Genomic DNA, 21258 nt, shown 5'->3' with positions numbered 1-21258 from the left:
CAATTTATGGTTAAGTAATGCTCATTCATTAATGTAAATACATTCCCAGTTTAAGTTTCAAATACAATGTTTATACGTTAATGTGAATATGTTATTTTTAAAAGTTCAAATACAGAAATACAAAAAAATAAAACAATAAAGTCTTTTATCTCCAGTGAAAAATCAATGCTATCAATTTGGAGTTTATGTTCAGGACCTTCTAAATTTCCATGTATTTTAGTACACAGAGAAACATAACTTCCTGGGCTAGCTGTCACATATAAAAATACATAATTATTTTTCTTATACCATTAATGATATTACACTGTGAGATACTCTGGAACTGACCTTCATCTAATTATGTTATGGAGTTTTCACATCAATATACATACACATTTTTTAAGTTTACTGATTCTTTTAAGTAACCACTATGCTCAATGTGGGGATCAAACTCATGACCCTGATACCAGCAGTTGTACGCTCTTCTGTGGCATCTGGGTGGCTCAGTTGTTAAGCGTCTGACTCTTGATTTCGACTCAGGTCATGATCTCACAGTTGGGCTTAGTCCTGTATCAGACTCCATGAGACAGTGCAGAACATGCTTGGGATTCTCACTCTCCCTCTCTCCCTGCCCCTCCCCCCACTCACTCGCTTGCAGGCTGTAACAGACTTAAAGAAAAAAGAGTTGTATGATCTTCTAAGTCATCCAGATGCCCCCCTATGTAGACATTCGTAACTACTATAGGAACATGCATAGTTTATTCAAACATTTTTCTATTAATGGCCCTTGAGGGTATTTTTTTCATACCACAAAAAGATATTCTGCAATGAATTATGTACTCACTAGTGCCAAAAGCAAGTATTTCAAAAGACTACTAACTAGAAGCTGGGTCTAAAGACACACTCTTGCACTCCCTACCAAAATAACACCAGCATTCTTCACAAAGCTAAAGCAAACAATCCTAAAATCTGTATGGAGCCACAGAAGACCCCAATTAGCCAAAACAATCCTGAAAAAAATCAAAGCTGGAGGCATCGCAATCCCAGACTTCAAGATGTATTACAAAGCTGGTATCAACAACACAATATGGTACCAGCACAAAAACAGACACAGATCAATCGAACAAAATATAGAATCCAGAAATGGATCCACAAATGTATGGCAACTAATCTGACAAAGCAGGAAAGAATACCCAATGCTACTGGAGTCAAAAGAAAGCTGAAATAGCCATGCTTATATCAGACAAACTAGATTTTAAACTAAAGGCTATAACAGGAGATGAGGAAGGGCATTATAGCATAATTACGGGGTCTACCCATCAAGAAGAGCTAATAATTATGAATGTCTATGCACCAATTCGGGGGCACCCAAACATATAAAACAATCACAACATAAGCAATCTTACTTGTAAGAATGTGGTAATTGCAGGGGATTTTAAAACTCCAGTTACAGCAATGGACTCACCATCCAGACAGAAAAATCAAAGAAACAATGGCCCTGAATGATACACTGAACCAGATGTATTCTGGTTCTATATTGTAGTTTGACAGATATATTCACAACTTTCATCCTAAAGCAGCAGAATACACATTCTTCTCAAATGCACATGGAACATTCTCCAATAGATTACATACTGGTTCACAAAAACAGCCCTCAAATCAATATAAAAGAACTGAGATCATACCATGCACATTTTCAGGTCACAATGCTCTGAAACTTGATATCAACCACAGAAAAATCAACCTCCAAATGCATGGAGATTAAAGAACATGGTACCAAAGAATGAATGGGTCAACCAGGCAATTAAAGAAGAAATTTAAAAATATATGGAAACAAATGAAATTGAAAACATGACAGCCCACCTGGGATAAAGCAAAGGCAGTCTTAAGAGGAAAATATGTTGCAATCCAGGCCTATCTCATTAAACAAGAAAAATCCCAAAAACAAAATCTAACAGCACACTTAGCCTGGAGCCTGTTTCCGATTCTGTGTCTCCCTCTCTCTCTCTGCCCCTCCCCTGTTCATGCTCTGTCTCTCTCTGTCCCAAAAAAAATAAATAAACGTTGAAAAAAAAAAATGTTAACAGCACACTTAAAGGAAGCTGAAGCAGAACAACAAAGAAACCCCAAGGCCAGCAGAGGAGAAATAATAAAGACCAGAGCAGAAATAAACACAGAACCCCCCAAAAAAAAACCCCAAAATGAAACAAAACAACAAACATAGAACAGAACAATGAAACTAAGAGCTAACTGGTTTTTTGAAAAAAACAAAATTGATAAACCCCTAGCCAGACTTCTCAAAAAGAGAGGCCCCAAGCAGATAAAATCACAAATGAAAAATGGATTTACCACAACCAATCCCTCAGAAATACAAGCAATTATCAGAGAACATTATGAAAAATTATATGCCAACAAACTGGACAACCTGGAAGAAATGAACAAATTCCTAAATACCCACACACTACCAAAACTCAAATGGGAAGAAACAGAAAATTTGAATAGACCCCCATTAACTAGTGAAGAAAATGAATCATTTATCAAAAATCTCCCAACAAATAAAAGTCCTGGCCCAGACGGCTTCCCAGGGGAACTGTACCAGACATTTAAAGCAGAGTTAATACCTATCCTTCTCAGGGCACCTGGGTGGCTCCGTCGGTTAAGCGTCCGACTTCGGCTCAGGTAATGATCTCACGGTTCATGAGTTCGAGCCCCCCATCTGGCTCTGTGCTGACAGTTTAGAGCCTGGAGCCTGCTTCAGATTCCGTGTCTCCCTCTCTCTTTGCCCCTCCCCCCCTCCCCCGCTCGCACTCTCTCTCAAAAATAAATAAAACGTTAAAAAAAAATTAAAAAAAAAAAAAAAAAAAAAAAGAAAATACCTATCTTCAAGCTGCTCGAATAGTAGTAACGGAAAGAAATTTTCCGGACTCATTCTATGAAGCCAGCATTACCATGATTCCCAAACCAGACAGAGACCCCACATAAAAGCAGAATTACAGGCCAATATCCCTGATACACATGGATACAAAAATTCTCAACCAGATACTATCAAATCGAATTCAACAGCATATAAAAAAATTATTCACCATGATCAAGTGGGATTCATTCCTGGGTTGCAGGGCTAGTTCAACATTCACAACTCAATCTATGTAATACATCACATTAGTAAAAGAAAGGATAAGAACCATATGATCCTGTAAACAGATGCAGAAAAAGCATCTGACAAAAAACAGGATCCTTTCTTAATAAAAACCCTCAAAGTCAGGATAGAAGGAACATACCTAAACATCATAAAAGCCATGTGAAAAGCCCACTAACATCATCCTCAATGGAGAAAAACTGAGAGCTTTCCCCCTGAGATCGGGAACATGACATGGATGTCCCTCTCACCACTGTGGCTTAACATAGGTTCGAAGTCCTAGCATTAGCAATCAGACAACAAAATGAAATAAAAGGCATAAAAATTGGCAAAGAAGTCAAACTTTCACTTTTCGCAGATGACAGGATACTCTACGTGGAAAACCCGAAAGACTCCACCAAAAGGCTGCTAGAACTGATACCTGAATTCAGCAAAGTAGCAGGGTACAAAAACCAATGCACACAAATCAGTTGCATTTCTATACACCAATAATGAAGCAACAGAAAGAGAAATCAACGAATTGATCCCATTTACAATTGCACCAAGAACCATAAAATACATTTTACAAAGATGTAAAAGATCTGTATGCTGGAAACTATAGAAAACTTACGAAGGAAATTGAAGACACAAAAAAATGTAAAACCATTTCGTGCTCATGGATTGGAAGAATAAATATTGTTAAAATGTCAATACTACCCCAACAATCTACACATTCATTCTTCTCAAAGCTAGAACAATTCTAAAATTTATATGGAACCACACAAGACCCCGAATAGCCCAAGTAATACTGAAGAAGAAAACCAAATTGGGAGGCATCACAATCCCAGACTTCAGCCTCTACTACAAAGCTGTAATCATCAAGACAGTATGGTATTGGCACAAAAACAGACACATAGACCAATGGAATAGAATAGAGAACCCGAAATTGGATGCACAAATGAATGGTCAGACAATCTTTGACAAAGCAGGAAAGAGTATCCAATGGAAAAAAGACAGTCTCTAGCAAATGGTGCTGGGAGAACTGGACAGCAACATGCAGAAGAATGAAACTAGACCACTTTCTTACACGATGCACAAAAATAAACTGAAAATGGACGAAAGACCTAAATGTGAGACAGGAAACCATCAAAACCCTACAGAAGAAAACAGGCAACAATCTTTGACCTCAGCCGTAGCCATTTCTTACTCAACATATCTCATCAAAAAGCTGCTGCACTGCAAAGGAAACAACCAACAAAACCAAAAGGCAATGACAGAATGGGATAAAATATTTGCAAATAACATATCGGATAAAGGGCTAGTATCCAAAATCTATAAAGAACTTACCAAACTCCACATCCAAAAAACCAAATAATCCAGTGAAGAAGAAATGGGCAGAAGACATGAATAGACATGGCCAACAGACACATGAAAAGATGTTCAACAATCATCATCAGGGAAATACAAATCAAACCACACTGTGATACCACTTGACACAAGTCAGAGTGGCTAAACCTAACAAGTCAGGAAACAACAGATGCTGGCAAGAATATGGAGAAACAGGAATCCTCTTTCACAGTTGGTGGGAATGCAAACTTGTGCAGCCGCTCTGGGAAAGTGTGGAGGGTCCTCAAAAAATTAAAAATAGAACTACCTTACAACCCAGCCATAGCACTACTAGGAATTTATCCAAAGGATACAGCAGTGCTGATTCATAGGGCACATGTATCCCAGTATTTATAGCAGTGCTTTCAACAACAGCCAAAATATGGAAAGAGCCTAAATGTCCATCAACAAATGAATGGATAAAGAAGACGTGGTTTATATATACAATGGAATACTACTTGGCAATGATTAACAATGAAATCATGCCATTTGCAGGAACGTTGATGAAACTGGAAGGTATTATGCTGAATAAAATAACCCAGTCAGAGAAAGACAGATACGTGTTTTCATTCATATGTAGATCCTGAGAAACTTAGAAGACCATGGGAAAAGGAGGGAAAAAAAGAGAGGGAAGAAGGCAAACCATAAGAGACTCTTACAGAGAACAAAGTGACGGTTGATGAGGGGGTGGGGGAGAGGGGCAAATGGGTGATGGGCACTGAGGAGGGCATTTGTTGGGATGAGCACTGGGTGTTGTTGTATGTAAGCAATGAACCACGGGAATCTATCCCCAAAACCAAGAGCACACTTCACACACTGTATTTTAGCCAATTTGACAATAAATTATATTAAAAAAAAAAAATCCTACAGGAGAAAGGAGGCAAAAAAATCTCTTTGACCTTGGCCACAGCAACTTCTTACTATGGAGGCAAGAGAAACAAAACCAAAAATGAACAACTGGAACCTCATCAAAATAAAAACCTTCTGCAGAGCGAAGGAAACAATCAGCAAAACTAAAAGGCAACCGAGAGAATGGGAGGAGGTATTTATTACAAATGACATCTCAGATAAAAGGTTAGTGTCCAAAACCTATAAAGAACTTATCAAACTCAACACCCAAAAAAATAATCCAGTAAAGAAATGGGCAAAAAACATGAACAGACACTTCTCCAAAGAAGACACTGAGATGGCTAACAGATACATGAAAAAATGCTCAACACTTCACTCATCATCAGGGAAATACAAATTAAAACCACAATGAGATACCACCTCACACCAGTCAGAAGGGCTAAAATAAACAACTCAGGCAACCACAGATTTGGTGAGGATGCAGAAAAAGAGGAATGCAAACTGGTGCAGCCACTCTGGAAAACAGTATGGAAGTTCCTCAAAAAATTAAAAATAGAACTACCCTACAACCCAGCAATTGCACTACTAGGTATTTATCCCAGGGATACAGGAGTGCTGATTCAAAGGGGCACATGCACTCCAATGTTTATAGCAGCACTATCAACAGTAGCCAAATTATGAAAAGAGCCCAAATGTCCATGGATGGATAAAGATGTGCACACACATATACACACACAATGAAGTATTAAAAGAATGGCACTCAAAAAGAATGAAATCTTGCCATTTGCAACTACATGGATAGAACTGGAGGGTATTATGCTAGGCAAAATTAGCCAGTCAGAGAAAGACAAATATATGATTTCACTCATATGAGGACTTTAAGATACAAAACAGATAAACATATGGGAAGAGAAGCAAAAATGATGTAAAAACAAGGATAAGGCAAAACATAATTGACTCTTATAGACAACAAACTGAAAGTTGCTGGAGGGGTTGTCAGTGGGGGGGATGGGCTAAATGGGTAGGGGGCATTCGGGAGGACACTTGTTGGGATGAGCACTGGGTGTTATATACATAGAGGATGAATCACTGGAATCTACTCCTGAAATCATTATAGCACTATATGCTAATTTGGATGTAAATAAAACAAACAAGAAACAAAAAAAAAAATAAAGACACACCTCTCAAATGTGACAGAGCCTATCAAACTGCCATCCAAAAATATTGTACTGGTATTAACTTGAACGACTTTAACTTCAGTGACATAATGATATAATAGAAAGTTTAGGGCGCTTGGGTGGATGTACGTTAAGCATCTGACTCTCGGTATCAGCGCAAGTCATAATTTCAGGGTTCTAGAGTTCAAGTCCCATTATCGGGCTCTGTGCTGACAGTGCGGGGCCTGCTTGAGATACTCTCTCTTCCTCTTGCTCTCTGCCCCTCCAGTGTGCACTCTCTCTCCCTCCCTCCCTCTCTCAACAAATAAACTTAAAAAAAAAAAGAAAAGGTTAGGTTGGTGAGTATGTTTTCACATTCTCATTTGAATCAAACACTAATGATAATAATAATAATAAATTGTATTTGTGGACTCATTTATTTCATTTCTGGCTCATCATGCCCTTCACGTATTAATCATAAAACTACTACTACATTCCCTTAAAAAAAGGTAAGGGAGGAGATAAACTTCCCAAGTTCACTCAGCTAATAAATAATTTGGCTGCGATTCAACCTAGTCTGCTCCAGAGCCCTTGCTATTAACCACTATGATCTACTGCCATAGTAGTTATCGCTGTCCCAATACACAGAGACTCAGAAGGAATTTAAGTTCAGTCTATTTCATCTGCAGTTTATCTTGGGGAGACTCACTATTATAAAAAAGTATATCCAATTGGTTTTTTCCTTCTCTACTATAGGATAAAAAAAAGTCTTTAATACCAAAATACTTATCTCAGTTAAGGAGGGTTAATTTAAATTGCACAAGTCCCAAAGATTATTACCAGCTTAAATGTACAAACTAACAATTAATGGAGCTAGGCAATCTTATAAAATTAATGTTTAGCTCAGTTCACAGTTCATGTTCTTAACCCCAATTTTCTCTGTATGGCTCATTCTTATGACAGTGGAATATTTCTGTATTGCCGGTATAGTCATTTACTTTACTGAGGTTTCAGACGACTCTGAAGTCAATGGAGTAACATTTATTACAGGGCTAAATTGCTGATAAATACTTGATACAAAATGTCTTCTCAAAACATGGTCTGTGTAAGTAGTATTTTTTCCAATAAAAAATTCAATTTCAGAATATGATTTTTAAATTCCAGCATGAATTATCTTACTTACCAATGTTTTTGATACAGGAAATACTTCTGACTTTACTATGCTTTCTAACGATTTTAGTAAGAGGGTCAAAACTTCAGAACCTGGTCTCTCTTTTTTGTTACCTATCAAAAAGGAAAAGGAAGAATGTGGTTCTAAACATGCAAGTATTTTTAGGGGTGAAAATACAGTATTTTTAGGAATAAAAACATATACTTAGCTAAGAAAGACTAATTTTTAAAGTAAATCAATAAATTGCCTTGTTTAAAAGAAAATTAAAGTCTGGAAGCTACATGCTTCAAAAATTGACTCTCAAATAATTTTATTTATAAAAGCCAAACAATTCACTGAGTTCTATAAAAATTATTTGATCAGTATTATAGTAGTTACCTGATTCAATGATTGATTTCATCAAGCTAATTAGTTCCTTCCAAATAGCATTGACAACTGCTTCTGCCAAACAAAACAAAACAAACTTTAGAAATGAAGCAGACAGTACTATAAAGGCTCACCCTTTTACCTTTATGCTAAAGAAGCTGAGCCATTCTTAGTCTAAAACAGAATTCTTATAATATTCAGCCTTGTAGTCAGTTTATGAAACACTATCACAACACTGTTTAAAGAAATGTTTTTTCAAACTGTAACACATTAACACTGGGTCATGGAACTTAAGGATAATTATTTTCTCCTTTCTAGTACCTGTATTTTCTTTATTGAACACCTTTTGCTGCTGACAGAAGGAAAAAAATAAAGATTCAAAAGGACACCTGAAAACCAGCCAGTTAAATAGCTAACGATTTCATTTTTGAAATTTCTTCACAATATCTGACAGGCTATGAAACATAGGAGTTTTGAGTGTGGATGCTGGAGCCACAGAGCCCAGGTCTGAATCACAGCTCCACCACTTACTATGTGACTTTGCACAAGTTATTTACTTCTATGTACAACGCAATTTCCTCATCTAAAAAACAAAGGTTACTCTAAGGATTAAATGATTTATATGTAAAGGTCCTGCAGCATAATCTGGGCAAAAGATGGCAATATGTAAATATTTCCTATTCTACTTTTTTTAAACACAGGTTTAAACAAACAAAAAAATCTTCTCTTAAGTATTTACCAGAAGCATCTTTTCCAACCGCAACAAAGCTATCATGAACAGCAGTGATAAGCGTACTTGCATGTTTGGAAAAAAAAGAAGAGCTGCTGATTAATGGATGTTCGAGTGGCTCTAAAAAAGAAAAAAAAGACAATTACGCCGATCCAAAGCCTTATGAAATAAATGTATCAATATAAAATTTTAGGTGGTCCGACATGTGTTTTCTATTAAAAAGATTTATGCTTATATCACACAGAATTACAGAATATTTTGGCTGTGGGGGAAAAAAGCATGTCTTGTCACCCCAATGTACAATGATCTGAACAGTTTTTAAAAAGTAAATACCTAAGCTCAGTACAAGTTTGTTTTGCTTAGCAAAACTCAAGACTTCTGGACCCAACAAAAAATGAAGCAGCATTTCAAGTCCCAAAAGTTGAATAGAGGGGATTGTGGCCATTCCACCAAAATTTGAACTTAAGTTCATCCGAGGAGTTACAGGAGTTCCATATGGGGAAGCACCTTAAAAAAAAAAAAAAAAAAAAAAGGTAAGATACATAAGCTAAATTAGCTAACCAAATGAACATATTTTGTTTACTTCATTTCAATGAAATATATTTTTAAAAGTAAATACTTTGTTTCTGAAATAAAAGTTGAGTTCCTGTTTAAAACCTGTAAGAGTTCCTAATTACTAGGTTAAGAACAAGATTACTGTCACTTACCAATTCTAATGTTTTATTACTTATTTTTTGAGAAAGAGAGCATGAGTGGGGAGGGGCAGAGAGAGAGGGAGACACAGAATCTGAAGCAGGCTCCAGGCTGAGCGTCAGAGCCCAACTTGGGGCTTGAACTCACAAACCACAAGATCATGACCTGAGCCGAAGTTAGACGCTTAACTGACTGAGCCACCCAGGTGCCTGTGTCAGATACCACTTAAATTAAGATAATAATATTATGAAATATTAATATGCACACATTTCTAACACTTAAATATAAAAATCTGACTATAATAACTAACAAAATAATATACAGCAAATAATTTTCTTTCAATACTATATATGCTAAGCCACTTTTTAAAAAACATCTGTTAAGATCTGTTGTTTTTAATAATAACTCTAAGGTTCTGGTTCTGAAACAAACTCAACAGTCATTTGTAATATATCTCACAGATACAGTAGAAAAACGCAGATCTTCAACTACAACAATGCAAGTACAACAGTAACAAATAAGGAAAACAAGAGTATAGGATGGATTTTGTGATAAGGGAGCCAAAATTACGAACTGCTTCATTTTATATGAGTAACACTTAGCAAAGGTTTCATTTCAAGTCCTTTTTAAAAACAGAAAAAGAACCAAGTATGTCTACCTTACCTTTGTGTATAGGAGTCATGGGATTTAAACCGGGAGAAGTAGCTACACGAGATGAACTGCCTTGAGGTAAAGCATTAGAATCGATGCTTATTGTACTCTGAATCAGAGGCACGCACACCTATTGGGGTTAAAAACAAAAAGAAAGGGAAACTATCTCTAAACTACCTAATTTTCCATAATTTTTTTTAAAGTCTTGCATAATACAGTTAAATTTAAGAAGCAATCTAAATTCTTTTGATATGTTGAATCCTACTGGCTGTTTGGATGCACTGCCTAAATACTAAAATTGGAAAAGTAAACATTTTTATTACAACTATATTTGCCATGTGTAATACCTGTAAGTTTCGTTACTAAATTCCAAATGGGAAATTATATCTGTAAATAATGCCTGAGTTTTAATGCTATTGGTAGATACTCATTTTAAGCTTTTAAAAAATTCACCCTAAGAAAATATAAACTAAGACAACCTCAAGCTCATTTTCTAAGATCATTCCAGTACCAATCAAATCTAGCCAATGCATAACTTCAACCAATGAATGTGTGGGACAACTGGGTAAAATAAGCCTACTAGGACCTCATAATGGTAGAATTTGGAAAAATTATGATCTCAAGTTACATATTACCATTAATGCCCAATTCTAATTAATTCATGCTATTAAGTTTAAAATCTTTAATACATTAATTAAAATTTTACAAACTTGCTAAAAATTCCAGTATATTACAAAACCCCAAGAATATACTATACTCACTGCTGTGCAATTGTGTATATAGACAAAAAGACTAAGACTACAGATTTAAAAATAAAATGTACTCCAAAAACCCAGATAAAGAAATGAAAAAGATAAAAGAAATTATCAGAGCTATCCTTTTTTTTACTTATTGTACAAATATTCAGAAACCAAAGATGGGATTCATTGCAAAAATAAAGGAAGTATAAGTAAGATTAAATAAACTTTATGTCTAAATGCCAGCAAGGGCAGTTGGCAAGATGGCGCCAGCAGGGGGGTGGAGAAGCTGCTGCTGGGCCCCAGTGGGTCCACCATAGCGGCTGCCAGCATGACCTGACCAGCAAGGAGGAAGAGGGCCAAAGCCTATGGTCCTCAGATTAGATAGAGGATTTGTTACAATTTTGTAGCCTAGAAAGTTACAAAAAAATAAGAACTGATCCAACTTTTATCAACCAAGTATAGCACTTGATTTCTATTTCAGTAATGTTGATTTTATTCTCAATTACATTCTAAATGTTATGGAATTTCCTTTCAAAAATCTTTCAAAATGACTTTAGAATTAGATATTTGAGTGTTTGCTGGTTGAGAAAACTTTAGAGGCTCCATTTCACACAACTGGAGAATCTTTTGAGGGAAATAAAAAATTCTGTGTTAGGAAGAAAAGATTTTTTATATATTGTGATCTGCTAACACAGCAAATGTAATACTGAAAGAATAGACTGTTAAGAATTTAAGAACACGTTAAAAAACTCCAATCATTAGAGCCAAAACTTGTATTACCTGTTCAAAATTAGCAGGAAGATGAGGTCCAAGTCTCATTAGTAAATACCACCAGACTTCTAGTTTTGTTAGTGCTAGAGTTTCTGTTCTCACATGGATGGAACTCAAAGGCTGCATTAACAACTTCAGTCTTTTCGCACTGCATAATATTTCTTAAAAGAAAATAAGCACATGGGCAAAAACATGTAAGAAGTTAAGATAAGTTTTGTGGTTTTGCTAAAAACTAAATTTTAAAACTAAGTATGTAAGTCTCCTTTTATCATCGCAAGAGAATAGATTAAAAATAATTTTTTTTAGGGGCGTCTGGGTGGCTCAGTCGGTTAAGCGTCCAACTTTGGCTCAGGCCATAGTCTCACAGTTCATGTGCTCGAGCCCTGTGTCAGGTTCTGTGCTGACAGCTCAGAGCCTGGAGCTCACATGTTCCCTCTCTCTCTCTCAAAAATAAACATTAAAAAAAATTATTTTGGGAGGCACCTGGTGGCTCAGTCAATTAAGCATCCCACTCCGGCTCAGGTCATGATCTAATGTTTCTTGACTTTGAGCCCCGCCTCGGGCTCTATATGCTGACAGCTCAGAGCCTGGATCCTGCTTCAGGTTCTGTGTCTCCCTCTCTCTCTCTGCCCCTCCCCTGCTTGTGCTTTCGCTCTCAAAAATAAAAAATACTTTATAAAAAAATTTTTTAAACCACCAACTGTTATTGTTACACCTCAAATTTTCACTTTGACAAACTCCAATACAACTAGACTGTACTTAAGATGGCCATAAATAAATAAATAAATAGAATAAATAATGTTTATTAGATACTGTGTGTGCGCCAGGGACAATTTTCCCAAGAGACATCTGGCAACATATATGGCATCTCTGGCTGTTAGACCGGAGAGGCAGGAGGTACAGAGAATGCTGCTGGCATCTAGAATGCACCCAGGGATACTGCTAAACTTCTTTCAACACATGGGACAGTCCTCCACAACAAACCATCCAGCCTAATATTCCATGTGAGTGTTAACAACTGGGGATACATAAAAAGACCTCTGTGCTCAAGTAAATTATCAAAAAGACTTAATAGGGATTTTCAAACATCTGTCCAGCTGTGTTATTTGATGAAATGGCATTAATATTTCTGACAGTTATTTTGCCATTTAGCTTGCACAATTAACATTTCTATAAAGAAAATAAAGTCAAACCACTGTGCAAATACTCTAATCCTTTTTGAACCCCTACTGTACTTATGAGAAGAGTGCTACAATAATATCCCTACAGCAGAAATTGACAGTTACCGTATTTTTAGTTACCTCTTTCACTCAGGACAGTGATGGATACCCAATATTTTATTCCTTTACTCAGTCTCCCATTTAGCCATTCTACCCAATGAGATTTAAAGGGAAGTGTATGTAGAATTTCTGGAAAGCTCTAGCGATAGATGGCTCAGCTGGGAAGAAATTCATTTTTGCTCTTCTGCCTTCTCCCTTTCCTGTAATCTATAATTAAGGCATACTGAAGATAACAGAAGAGAAAGGCAGGCAGCTGATTCCTTAAGACTTCTTGGATCCATAATACCAGGGCCAGACTTTTTAACTCTGGACTTATTTCAAATGAGATAGCGTTTTATTTACCTTCTTTAAGTTATGTCTATTTTATGCTTTAACACTCAACTTTTACACAAGTCCAATAGGTTTAGTCCAGAACGCTAACTTGCATTACCAGTTCATAAACAAAAAGGTAATATTTACAATTTGTGCCTGGCAATGTACTTTTACCAACATTTTCAATAAAATTATAGGTAATAAAAATAATCACTTTATAAAACACACTAAGGAAAAAGGGATTAATGATCTTCACCAGAGAAAAATATAACATGAAATCAACATTACTTAGCAGATCTTATAAACATCCAATATTGTTTATATCTAAGGTAAGTGGGTACTCATCCTGATCTACTTTTGGGCTACATACTTTCTCATATTTACAGTTGACCCATCAACAATATAGGTCTGAATTGCATCGGTCCACTTATACAGTTTTTTTTTTTTTATAGTAAAGATATTTCCTCTTATGATCTTAACATTTCTTTTTTCTAGCTTACTTTATCCTAAGACCAGAGTTTACAATACATAAACAAAATACAGGTTAATCAACTATTTATGTTATTGGTAAGGCTTCTGGTCAACAGTGGGCTACTTGTAGTTAAATGTGGGGGGAGTCAAAAGTTATATACAGGCTTTCAATTGTGGTGGGGTGTTGGTGCCCCTAACTCTCACACTGTTCAAGGGTCAACTATATATCAAACACCTCCGCTAGGTAACAGGAAGATAAAGTAAATCAAAAGGAGTCAATTCTATACATTAGTAGCAATGACCCACTATTAGGTACTGTTCCAAAGGTCCTGAAAAAGTTCATCAGTCACTGATACTTTTGTTCCATAGCAATCATAATTTTTTAGCTGTAAATTTCAAAAATGCCTAGCCTTTTAAATTCTATTTTTAGCTACAAGTTTATTCTCTTAAAATAAAAAAAAAAAATTTAACAGGTTATTTCAATATAAAGCCCAAAAGATCAGAAAAGCTTTGTTCTTTTCATCTTGCTTGAGTGAAATCCATAGAAAAATCAAAAATTTTAAATAAGACTGACTTACCTGGATTCAAAGCAAAATTATCTATTAAACTCTTCCAGGCAATAAATGCTATTTTTTTAATCATGGGTGCTCCACTACGAAATCCTAGTTCTTCCAGCTGTAATAGAGAATTAATGAAACTCCCACTTCGATGCAAGGTCTAAAAATGAAAAATCATTAGAAAGTTATTTACCTGACTAAAACAATATACAGGCACTATTATTAACCTAATTCATTCAGTGTTAGCTATGTAAAGTCTTAAAAACTTAAGTTTAAAATGTACTGATTTTTATACGTACACTCAAAACTCAAGATCACAAAATATAAGGCTCTCCATAAAGTACATAATACATAACACAGAACATTTCTGACATTAGAGAAAATGAGGAAGGTTTAAGAAAAATCTCAAATTTTACCAACATAACGGTATCCGTAAGGAAATCAGTAATTAAAAAAAGTAAGAAATGTTGAACCCTGAAACTAATAAAAATATTTTAAAATATACTCAAAAAGACAAAACGTTAAGGGAAAAATGGACAGATGACAAGTAAATTATGAATAACAAGGAAAAATACATTAAAAATGAAACCGCAATCTCAACCGGCTGTAAATTACATCCAAACTGAACAGAATATAAATAACAAAAAATAACTTGCTTAGAGAATCCATAAGTAAAAGCTAGTAGAGCTAATAAATTCAGTATACAAGATCAACACACAAAAATCACCTGTGTTTCTACACAACAGCAATGAACAATCTGAAAAGGAAATCAGGTATTTCCATTTATAATAGCATCTAAAAGAATTAAAACTTAGAAATAAATCTAACCAAGGAGGTGAAAGACTTGTATACTAAAACCTATCAAGTATTGCCGAAAAACATTTAAAAAGACCTAAATAAATGGAAAACCATCCCATGTTCATGTATAGAAAGATTTTTTAATACCATTAAAATGTCAATTATTACACACGGCAATCTACAGATTCAACACAATACAAAAATAAACTCAAAAGGAATCAAATATAAAAAGTTATGAGAACGAAAACTATAAAAATCCTACAAAAATGCACAGGGAAAAAGATTCATGGCACTGGATTTGGCAACAATTTCATGTCTATGACACCAAAAGCACAGGCAATTAAAGAAAATCTAATTTTTATGGGACTTCAAAACTAAAAACTCCTGGGCACCTGGGTGGCTCAGTCGGTTTAGCATTCAACTCTTGGATTTAGCCTGAATCATGCATGATCTCATGGTTTGTGAGTTCAAGCCCCACCTCTTGGGATACCCTCTCTCACTCTCTCTGCCTTTCCCCTTGCTCATTCACTTTCTCTCTCTCTCAAAATAAACTTAAAAACTAAAAACTCCTGTGCACCAAAGGATATTATCAATTGAAAAGATATTTGAAAAAAATATTTAAAAATCCCAGACCTATAAGGGTTAACATCCAAAATAAAGAACTCCTCCTACAACTCAACAACAAAAATGAAACACCCAAATAAAAAGTGGGCAGGGCTGCCTGAGTGGCTCAATCGGTTAAACATTCAAGTCTGGATTTCAGATCAGGCCATGCATGATCTCACGGTGGGGCTCTAGGATCAAGCCCCACATCGGGCTCTGTGCTGGGCATAGACGGTGCTGATTCTCTCTCTCTCTCTCTCTCTCTCTCTCTCTCTCTCTCTCTATCTCTCCCTCTCCCAACAACTCCCCAGTGCTCTTGCTCTCTAGAAAAACAAAAACCCACCAGCCACAAAACAACTTATTGAGTTACACTATAACTACTATGGATATCTCTTGGATTACCATGAGAAAAAGCAAAAGGAAAGCTCTAGAATGTTCAAACTGGTGTGAAAGCTAAGCACTACCATAAACAGCACCATGCTAAAAAAAAAATACAAATAAAAACTACGACTAAGAAAACGTATTAAAGGGAAACACCAAACTTAAGAGTGACTAAAAGATTCACAGGGAATAGTACCTGCTATCTACTGGACACAGTGGGACAGCCCTGAGCTAAAGTACTTTCAAATATGATTAAAACCAGAAAGGGGAAGCAGGAAAATGGGAAGGCCCTCTGCCCAAGGTTAATGCCCAGGAAGAAAGAAATTCTAAGTTATTCAAACAGGAAAGAGAAAGAAGAGGTTGGTTGCTGTAACTAGTCTGCTCCACTGGAAACGGCTTTATACAAAAATCACCTAAATGTGAAAAATTCATTAGGCCAATAGACTTATGTTTCAAGAAGGCCGACATAATACAGCTCAGCCTGAAAGTCACCTTTTACCTCAACATATGGTATAAAGAAAAACCCTTTATCCCCACTATATACAACTTTGGGTATTACTACCAAAGGTATTGTCATGGACAAAAATGTAAGCAAGCTGGGTCCTGTGACACAACAAACACGTAAGGTTATTCTGGAGAAATATGCCCAAGTTACTAGCAATCCTGAAAATGATGGATGCAGAGATGCGGTCTTACTGGCTTGACAGCAGTTACATACAAGTAACTCTTTACAATTACTGAAGACTGCATACCAATCAGGAAAACCCACCATTACTATGATTATTTCTTGTATGTCTGCAATCACCAAGAGAACTATTTACTGTATTGTCAAAAACATGAAAATGGCCCAGTTTTACAAAACAAAATGTTCTGGAATGGCTATCATATCAAAAAACAAAAAAAAACAAGTTTGGCAAGGATGTGGGAAAATTGGAGCCCTGGTGTATTACTGGTAGGAATGTAAAATAGTGCAGCCACTGTGGAAAAGTTTGGAACCAGCAATTCCACTCTTACACATATATCCAAGAGAACGAAAAATAGAGAATACAAAAGATATTTGTACACCAAAGTTCACAGCAATTATTCACAATAGCTGAAAGGTAGAAACAACTCAAATATCTGTCAACAAATGAGTAAACAAACTGAGTTACACACCATGAAATATTCAGTTGTAAAAAAGAATGAAATTTAGTTAATTTCTACAACATGAATAAAACTTGAAAAAATGTCTAGCATAAACCATAAATAGAAAGACAAATAGTGCATGATTCGATTTATGTGGGATGCCTAGAATTAGCAAATCCATAGAGACAGCAAGTAGAACAGCAGCTACCAGAGGCTGGGGCTAGGAGACTAAAGAAGTTCTTGCTTAACATATATAAAACTGTTGGCGAATATAAAGTTTTGGGTATAGATAATAGTGACGTTTACAAAACTTGTGTATATATTTAATGACAATGAAATGTACGTAGGACGGTTACGATAAATAGGTTTATTTATCACAGCAAAGAAAAACACCTCCCCTCTCCTTAGAAAAAAACCTGGCGGGGCGCCTGGGTGGCTCAGTCGGTTAAGCGGCCGACTTCGGCTCAGGTCATGATCTCACGGTCCGTGAGTTCGAGCCCGCATCGGGCTCTGTGCTGACAGCTCAGAGCCTGGAGCCTGTTTCAGATTTTGTGTCTCCCTCTCTCTGACCCTCCCCCGTTCATGCTCTGTCTCTGTCTCAAAAATAAATAAACGTTAAAAAAAAAACAAAAACCTGGCTTAAAGAAGACAGAACACGTGGTTGATCCTCATTATTCATCAGAATTAAGTTCTATAAAGTCCACTGCAAACACTGTGTTAGCAAGTACTGAGCCCTTGCTCCTAGGGAAGATGCAGGTTAGGCTCCTATGAGAACCTTTTCTGTCAACCAATCGACATCAATCTTGTATTTATTTGTTTAAAGATACCGTATGTATTGTTGATTCATGAACAATGAACTCACAGCCAACAGCACTGTAACTCATGCCTGAACAGAGCTTATCTAATACGTGTAATTTCTGAGGCGCCTGGGTGGCTCTGTTGGTTAAGCGTCCAACTTCATCTCAGGTCATGATCTTGTGGCCGGTGGGTTCAAGCCCCGCGTTGGGCTTTGTGCTGACAGCTCAGAGCCTGGAGCCTGCTTCACATTCTGCGTCTCCCTCTCTGTCTGTCCCTTCCCCGCTCATGCGTGTGCTCTCTCTCTCTCTCTCTCTCTCTCAAAAATAAATACAAACATTAAAGAAAATGTTAAAAAATAATACATATAATTTCTCCCCAGGGCACATCACATAATCTTCCTGTGCTTAAGAATCATGGACAACACTTTGGCACTAAGCCTGAGGGTCATTTAAAACTAAATTCACCAAGAAAAAGCACAAAATGCGGAAAATATGTCACCAAGCGGATTATGAAAAGGACATCTGTTTACAAATGAATACTGAGAGCTCAAATAAAAAGGCAGCACATAACGTTGCTCTACCTCAGCTGGGAACCTGCACGCTGGGGTGGATCTCTTTTGCCATTTTGCAGATTTGCAATTGACTGGAGAAGCAAAAGTATTTACCGTGGGTTTGCAAACAAATTTTATTAAGCAGCTGAATTTACATCTATAGGATCAGCTCCACTATGTACAGTTAAGACACGAAAGAAACTCATGTATAAACTACGAAATATTCATGATCTGTGGACTTACCTTCCCAAGAAGTTTGACAAACAAAGGCCACAATTTTAACACATAAGTCTCATTCTTACTCATAAATAGCTTTTGGAGTTCTGAAAGTAATTTCTGCAAACAAATGCAAAAATATTTACCAAAAGACTCTTGGGAAAACAAAATATGCAGTATCAGACTATCTTAGTTGAATAGCTTTTCCCAATATTTTATTAGAAAATTTCCAAGTATATAGCAAAGCTGAAAGTTTTACATTGAATTTCCAAATATAAATACATACCATTAACATCTTACGATAACTGTCTTATCACAAATCTGGCCATTCCTCCATCTATCAATTGAGCTTAATTTTCTTCTACCAATATACGTTTCCCAGAAAACCAGCATGTATACCATAAGAGTTCAAATGATAACATTTTAACTTAAAAATACATTAACAGCTTCATGGGTAGCAGACACCTGAGAACATTTTAGTTCAAATTTATGAAGAATTTTATATATACTCTTGGAAAATAAATTTATCAAAATAAAAAAACTTGCAAAGACATTGGAGCTACTTTAGTAGTCTCCAAACATTACCATAAGGCCTCTTGAATTTTAAAAAATAAACAAAATCCCAGGTTTTAAAATCTGGAAGGCTCCCTCACTATACCTGGATTACTTAAGTTACCTCTGAAGTACCTTCCCTTCTTCTACTCAACTCCTCTAGAGTCTATTCTCAACACAGGCACAACAATCCCTTTAAAGCCCAAGTCAGTACATATAACGCTCAATACTCAAAACCTTCAAATACAGTTTTCAATAAAAGAAAGTGAAAAATTCCTTACAATATCTCCCAAGGTCCTATGTGATTTGGCCCTCTGTTCCTCTGACATCATCTCCTATCCTCTCACCCTCATTCACTCTATCATATTGCCCTTGCCAGTGTTCACTGAACACCAACTAACACACAACCATCAGAACAGGGCCCTTTGCTCTCAGTTTCTCCTGCCTGGAATTAACTTACTCCATATTATCCAAGTAGCTAATTCTTGTACCACTTTCAAATCACTGCTCAAATATCCTATTCTTTTTCCTTCCCTGACTGCCACACCCTTCCTCTACAATGGCACTCTTCATCTAGTCTGTTTTCCATCATGTTCTTCACTGAATATACTGTATTCTTTATTGCCTCTCCCACTAGACAATAAGCTCCACAAGTTCCTTTTGTTCTTTGCTATATTCAGTGTCTAAAACAATGCCTGGCATATACAGGTGCTAAATAAATATTTGTTACAAGAAATAAAGATAGAAAAGCTTATTAGGAAAAGTTATTAGTAAACAATACATTATATGCACTTATGTGCTTTAAATTTATACCTATTGAGATTGTGTAAAACAATCCAAATAGCACTCAAATTAGTTAATGTCCTCCCTTTTCCAGAAATGCAATCCCTTTCGGGGCGCCTCGGTGGCTCAGTTGGTTGAAGTGTCCCAACTTTGACTCAGGTCATGACCTCACATTTTGGGAGTTCAAGCCCCGCGTAGGGCTCGGTACTGACAGCCTGGAGCCTGCTTCTGATTCTATATGTATCTCTCTCTCTCTCTGCCCCTCCCCTGCTCATGCTCTGTCTCTCTTGCTCTCAAAAATAAATAAACATTAAAAAAAAAAAGAAATGCAATCCCTTTCAATCACTATTCATTGGTGAAGTAAAATGCCTAGATCCTACAAACACTGAATAGACACTCCTTCCTTAATCTAGGAGCAGTGTGCCTACACTACCTTAAGCAATTACTTATGTTTTATTCGAAGAGGAACTTCCTATATCATAATGAAATGATACCACTATGAGCTCTAAGCTTGGGCCAGAAATTTACAATTCAGTATCCAAAAAAATCCTTAAAGTAATACTTACAGTAGTCATAAGCTGCTCTGTGATAGATGCTATTTCTTGTTGTTTTTGAAGCAACAACGGCATTCCCATCTCTAAAGCAGTTGCTCCTCTCAAATGTACCTTTTGAGCTGAATGAACCACTAACGGTATGACCAGTTTTGCCCACCTAATTGACTCTTCTCCCATTTGAACTGGGGCTTGTTCAATTAGCCTATAATAAAAAAGTCAACGAATAAATTAGCTTGACCTCACCTTTTATGTCTAAACTACTAGGAAAATAACCAGCACAAAGAAATATACCTAGTACGGTCCATTTGTTTCAGAATACGCATACACATATACATATACATATACGCATACACACACACAGATCGAACTTTTACTTGCTAATTTGTAGATTTCCATATTACTTTTTTGTAATGGTTATTTATTTGTAGAGAGAGCACACACACGCAAGCGGGTGAGGGGCAGAGAGAAAGAGGGAGAGAGAATCCCAAGCAGGTGCCGCACCGTCAGTGCAGAGCCCAACTAGAGGCGCAATCTCAAAAACTGTGAGATCGTGACCTGAGCCAAAAATCAAGAGCCGGACACTTAACTGACTGAGCCACCCAGGCATCCCTAGTATCAATGTTTTTATACAATTAAATTTAACATTCTTTTAGAAGATAGCCAGAGAATG

At 36.4% G+C, this 21258-nt stretch overlaps 1 protein-coding gene across 5 annotated transcripts in view; it reads right to left on the bottom strand.

Annotated features, from left to right (window-relative positions):
• Positions 1 to 21258, bottom strand: part of RIF1 (replication timing regulatory factor 1) — a 71083-nt gene that overhangs the window by 43394 nt on the left and 6431 nt on the right. For all 5 annotated transcript variants that reach the window (XR_003418874.2, XM_027055806.2, XM_027055809.2 and 2 more), the window contains exons 7-15: positions 20601 to 20790; positions 18727 to 18819; positions 14250 to 14388; positions 11618 to 11769; positions 10110 to 10227; positions 9087 to 9260; positions 8763 to 8873; positions 8036 to 8098; positions 7670 to 7770 (exon numbers count right to left, since the gene is read on the bottom strand). Coding sequence is in view for 4 of the 5 variants with exons in the window: in XM_027055806.2 (XP_026911607.1) it covers positions 7670 to 7770; positions 8036 to 8098; positions 8763 to 8873; positions 9087 to 9260; positions 10110 to 10227; positions 11618 to 11769; positions 14250 to 14388; positions 18727 to 18819; positions 20601 to 20790 (1141 nt within the window). In the remaining variant the exon portion in view is untranslated. The remainder of the gene's footprint in view (positions 1 to 7669; positions 7771 to 8035; positions 8099 to 8762; positions 8874 to 9086; positions 9261 to 10109; positions 10228 to 11617; positions 11770 to 14249; positions 14389 to 18726; positions 18820 to 20600; positions 20791 to 21258) is intronic.

Source organism: Acinonyx jubatus, chromosome C1, assembly GCF_027475565.1.
Source record: "Acinonyx jubatus isolate Ajub_Pintada_27869175 chromosome C1, VMU_Ajub_asm_v1.0, whole genome shotgun sequence".
Taxonomy (NCBI): domain Eukaryota; kingdom Metazoa; phylum Chordata; class Mammalia; order Carnivora; family Felidae; genus Acinonyx; species Acinonyx jubatus.
Note: the sequence above shows the minus strand (reverse complement) of the source record. Positions and strands in the feature narration are given on the sequence as shown.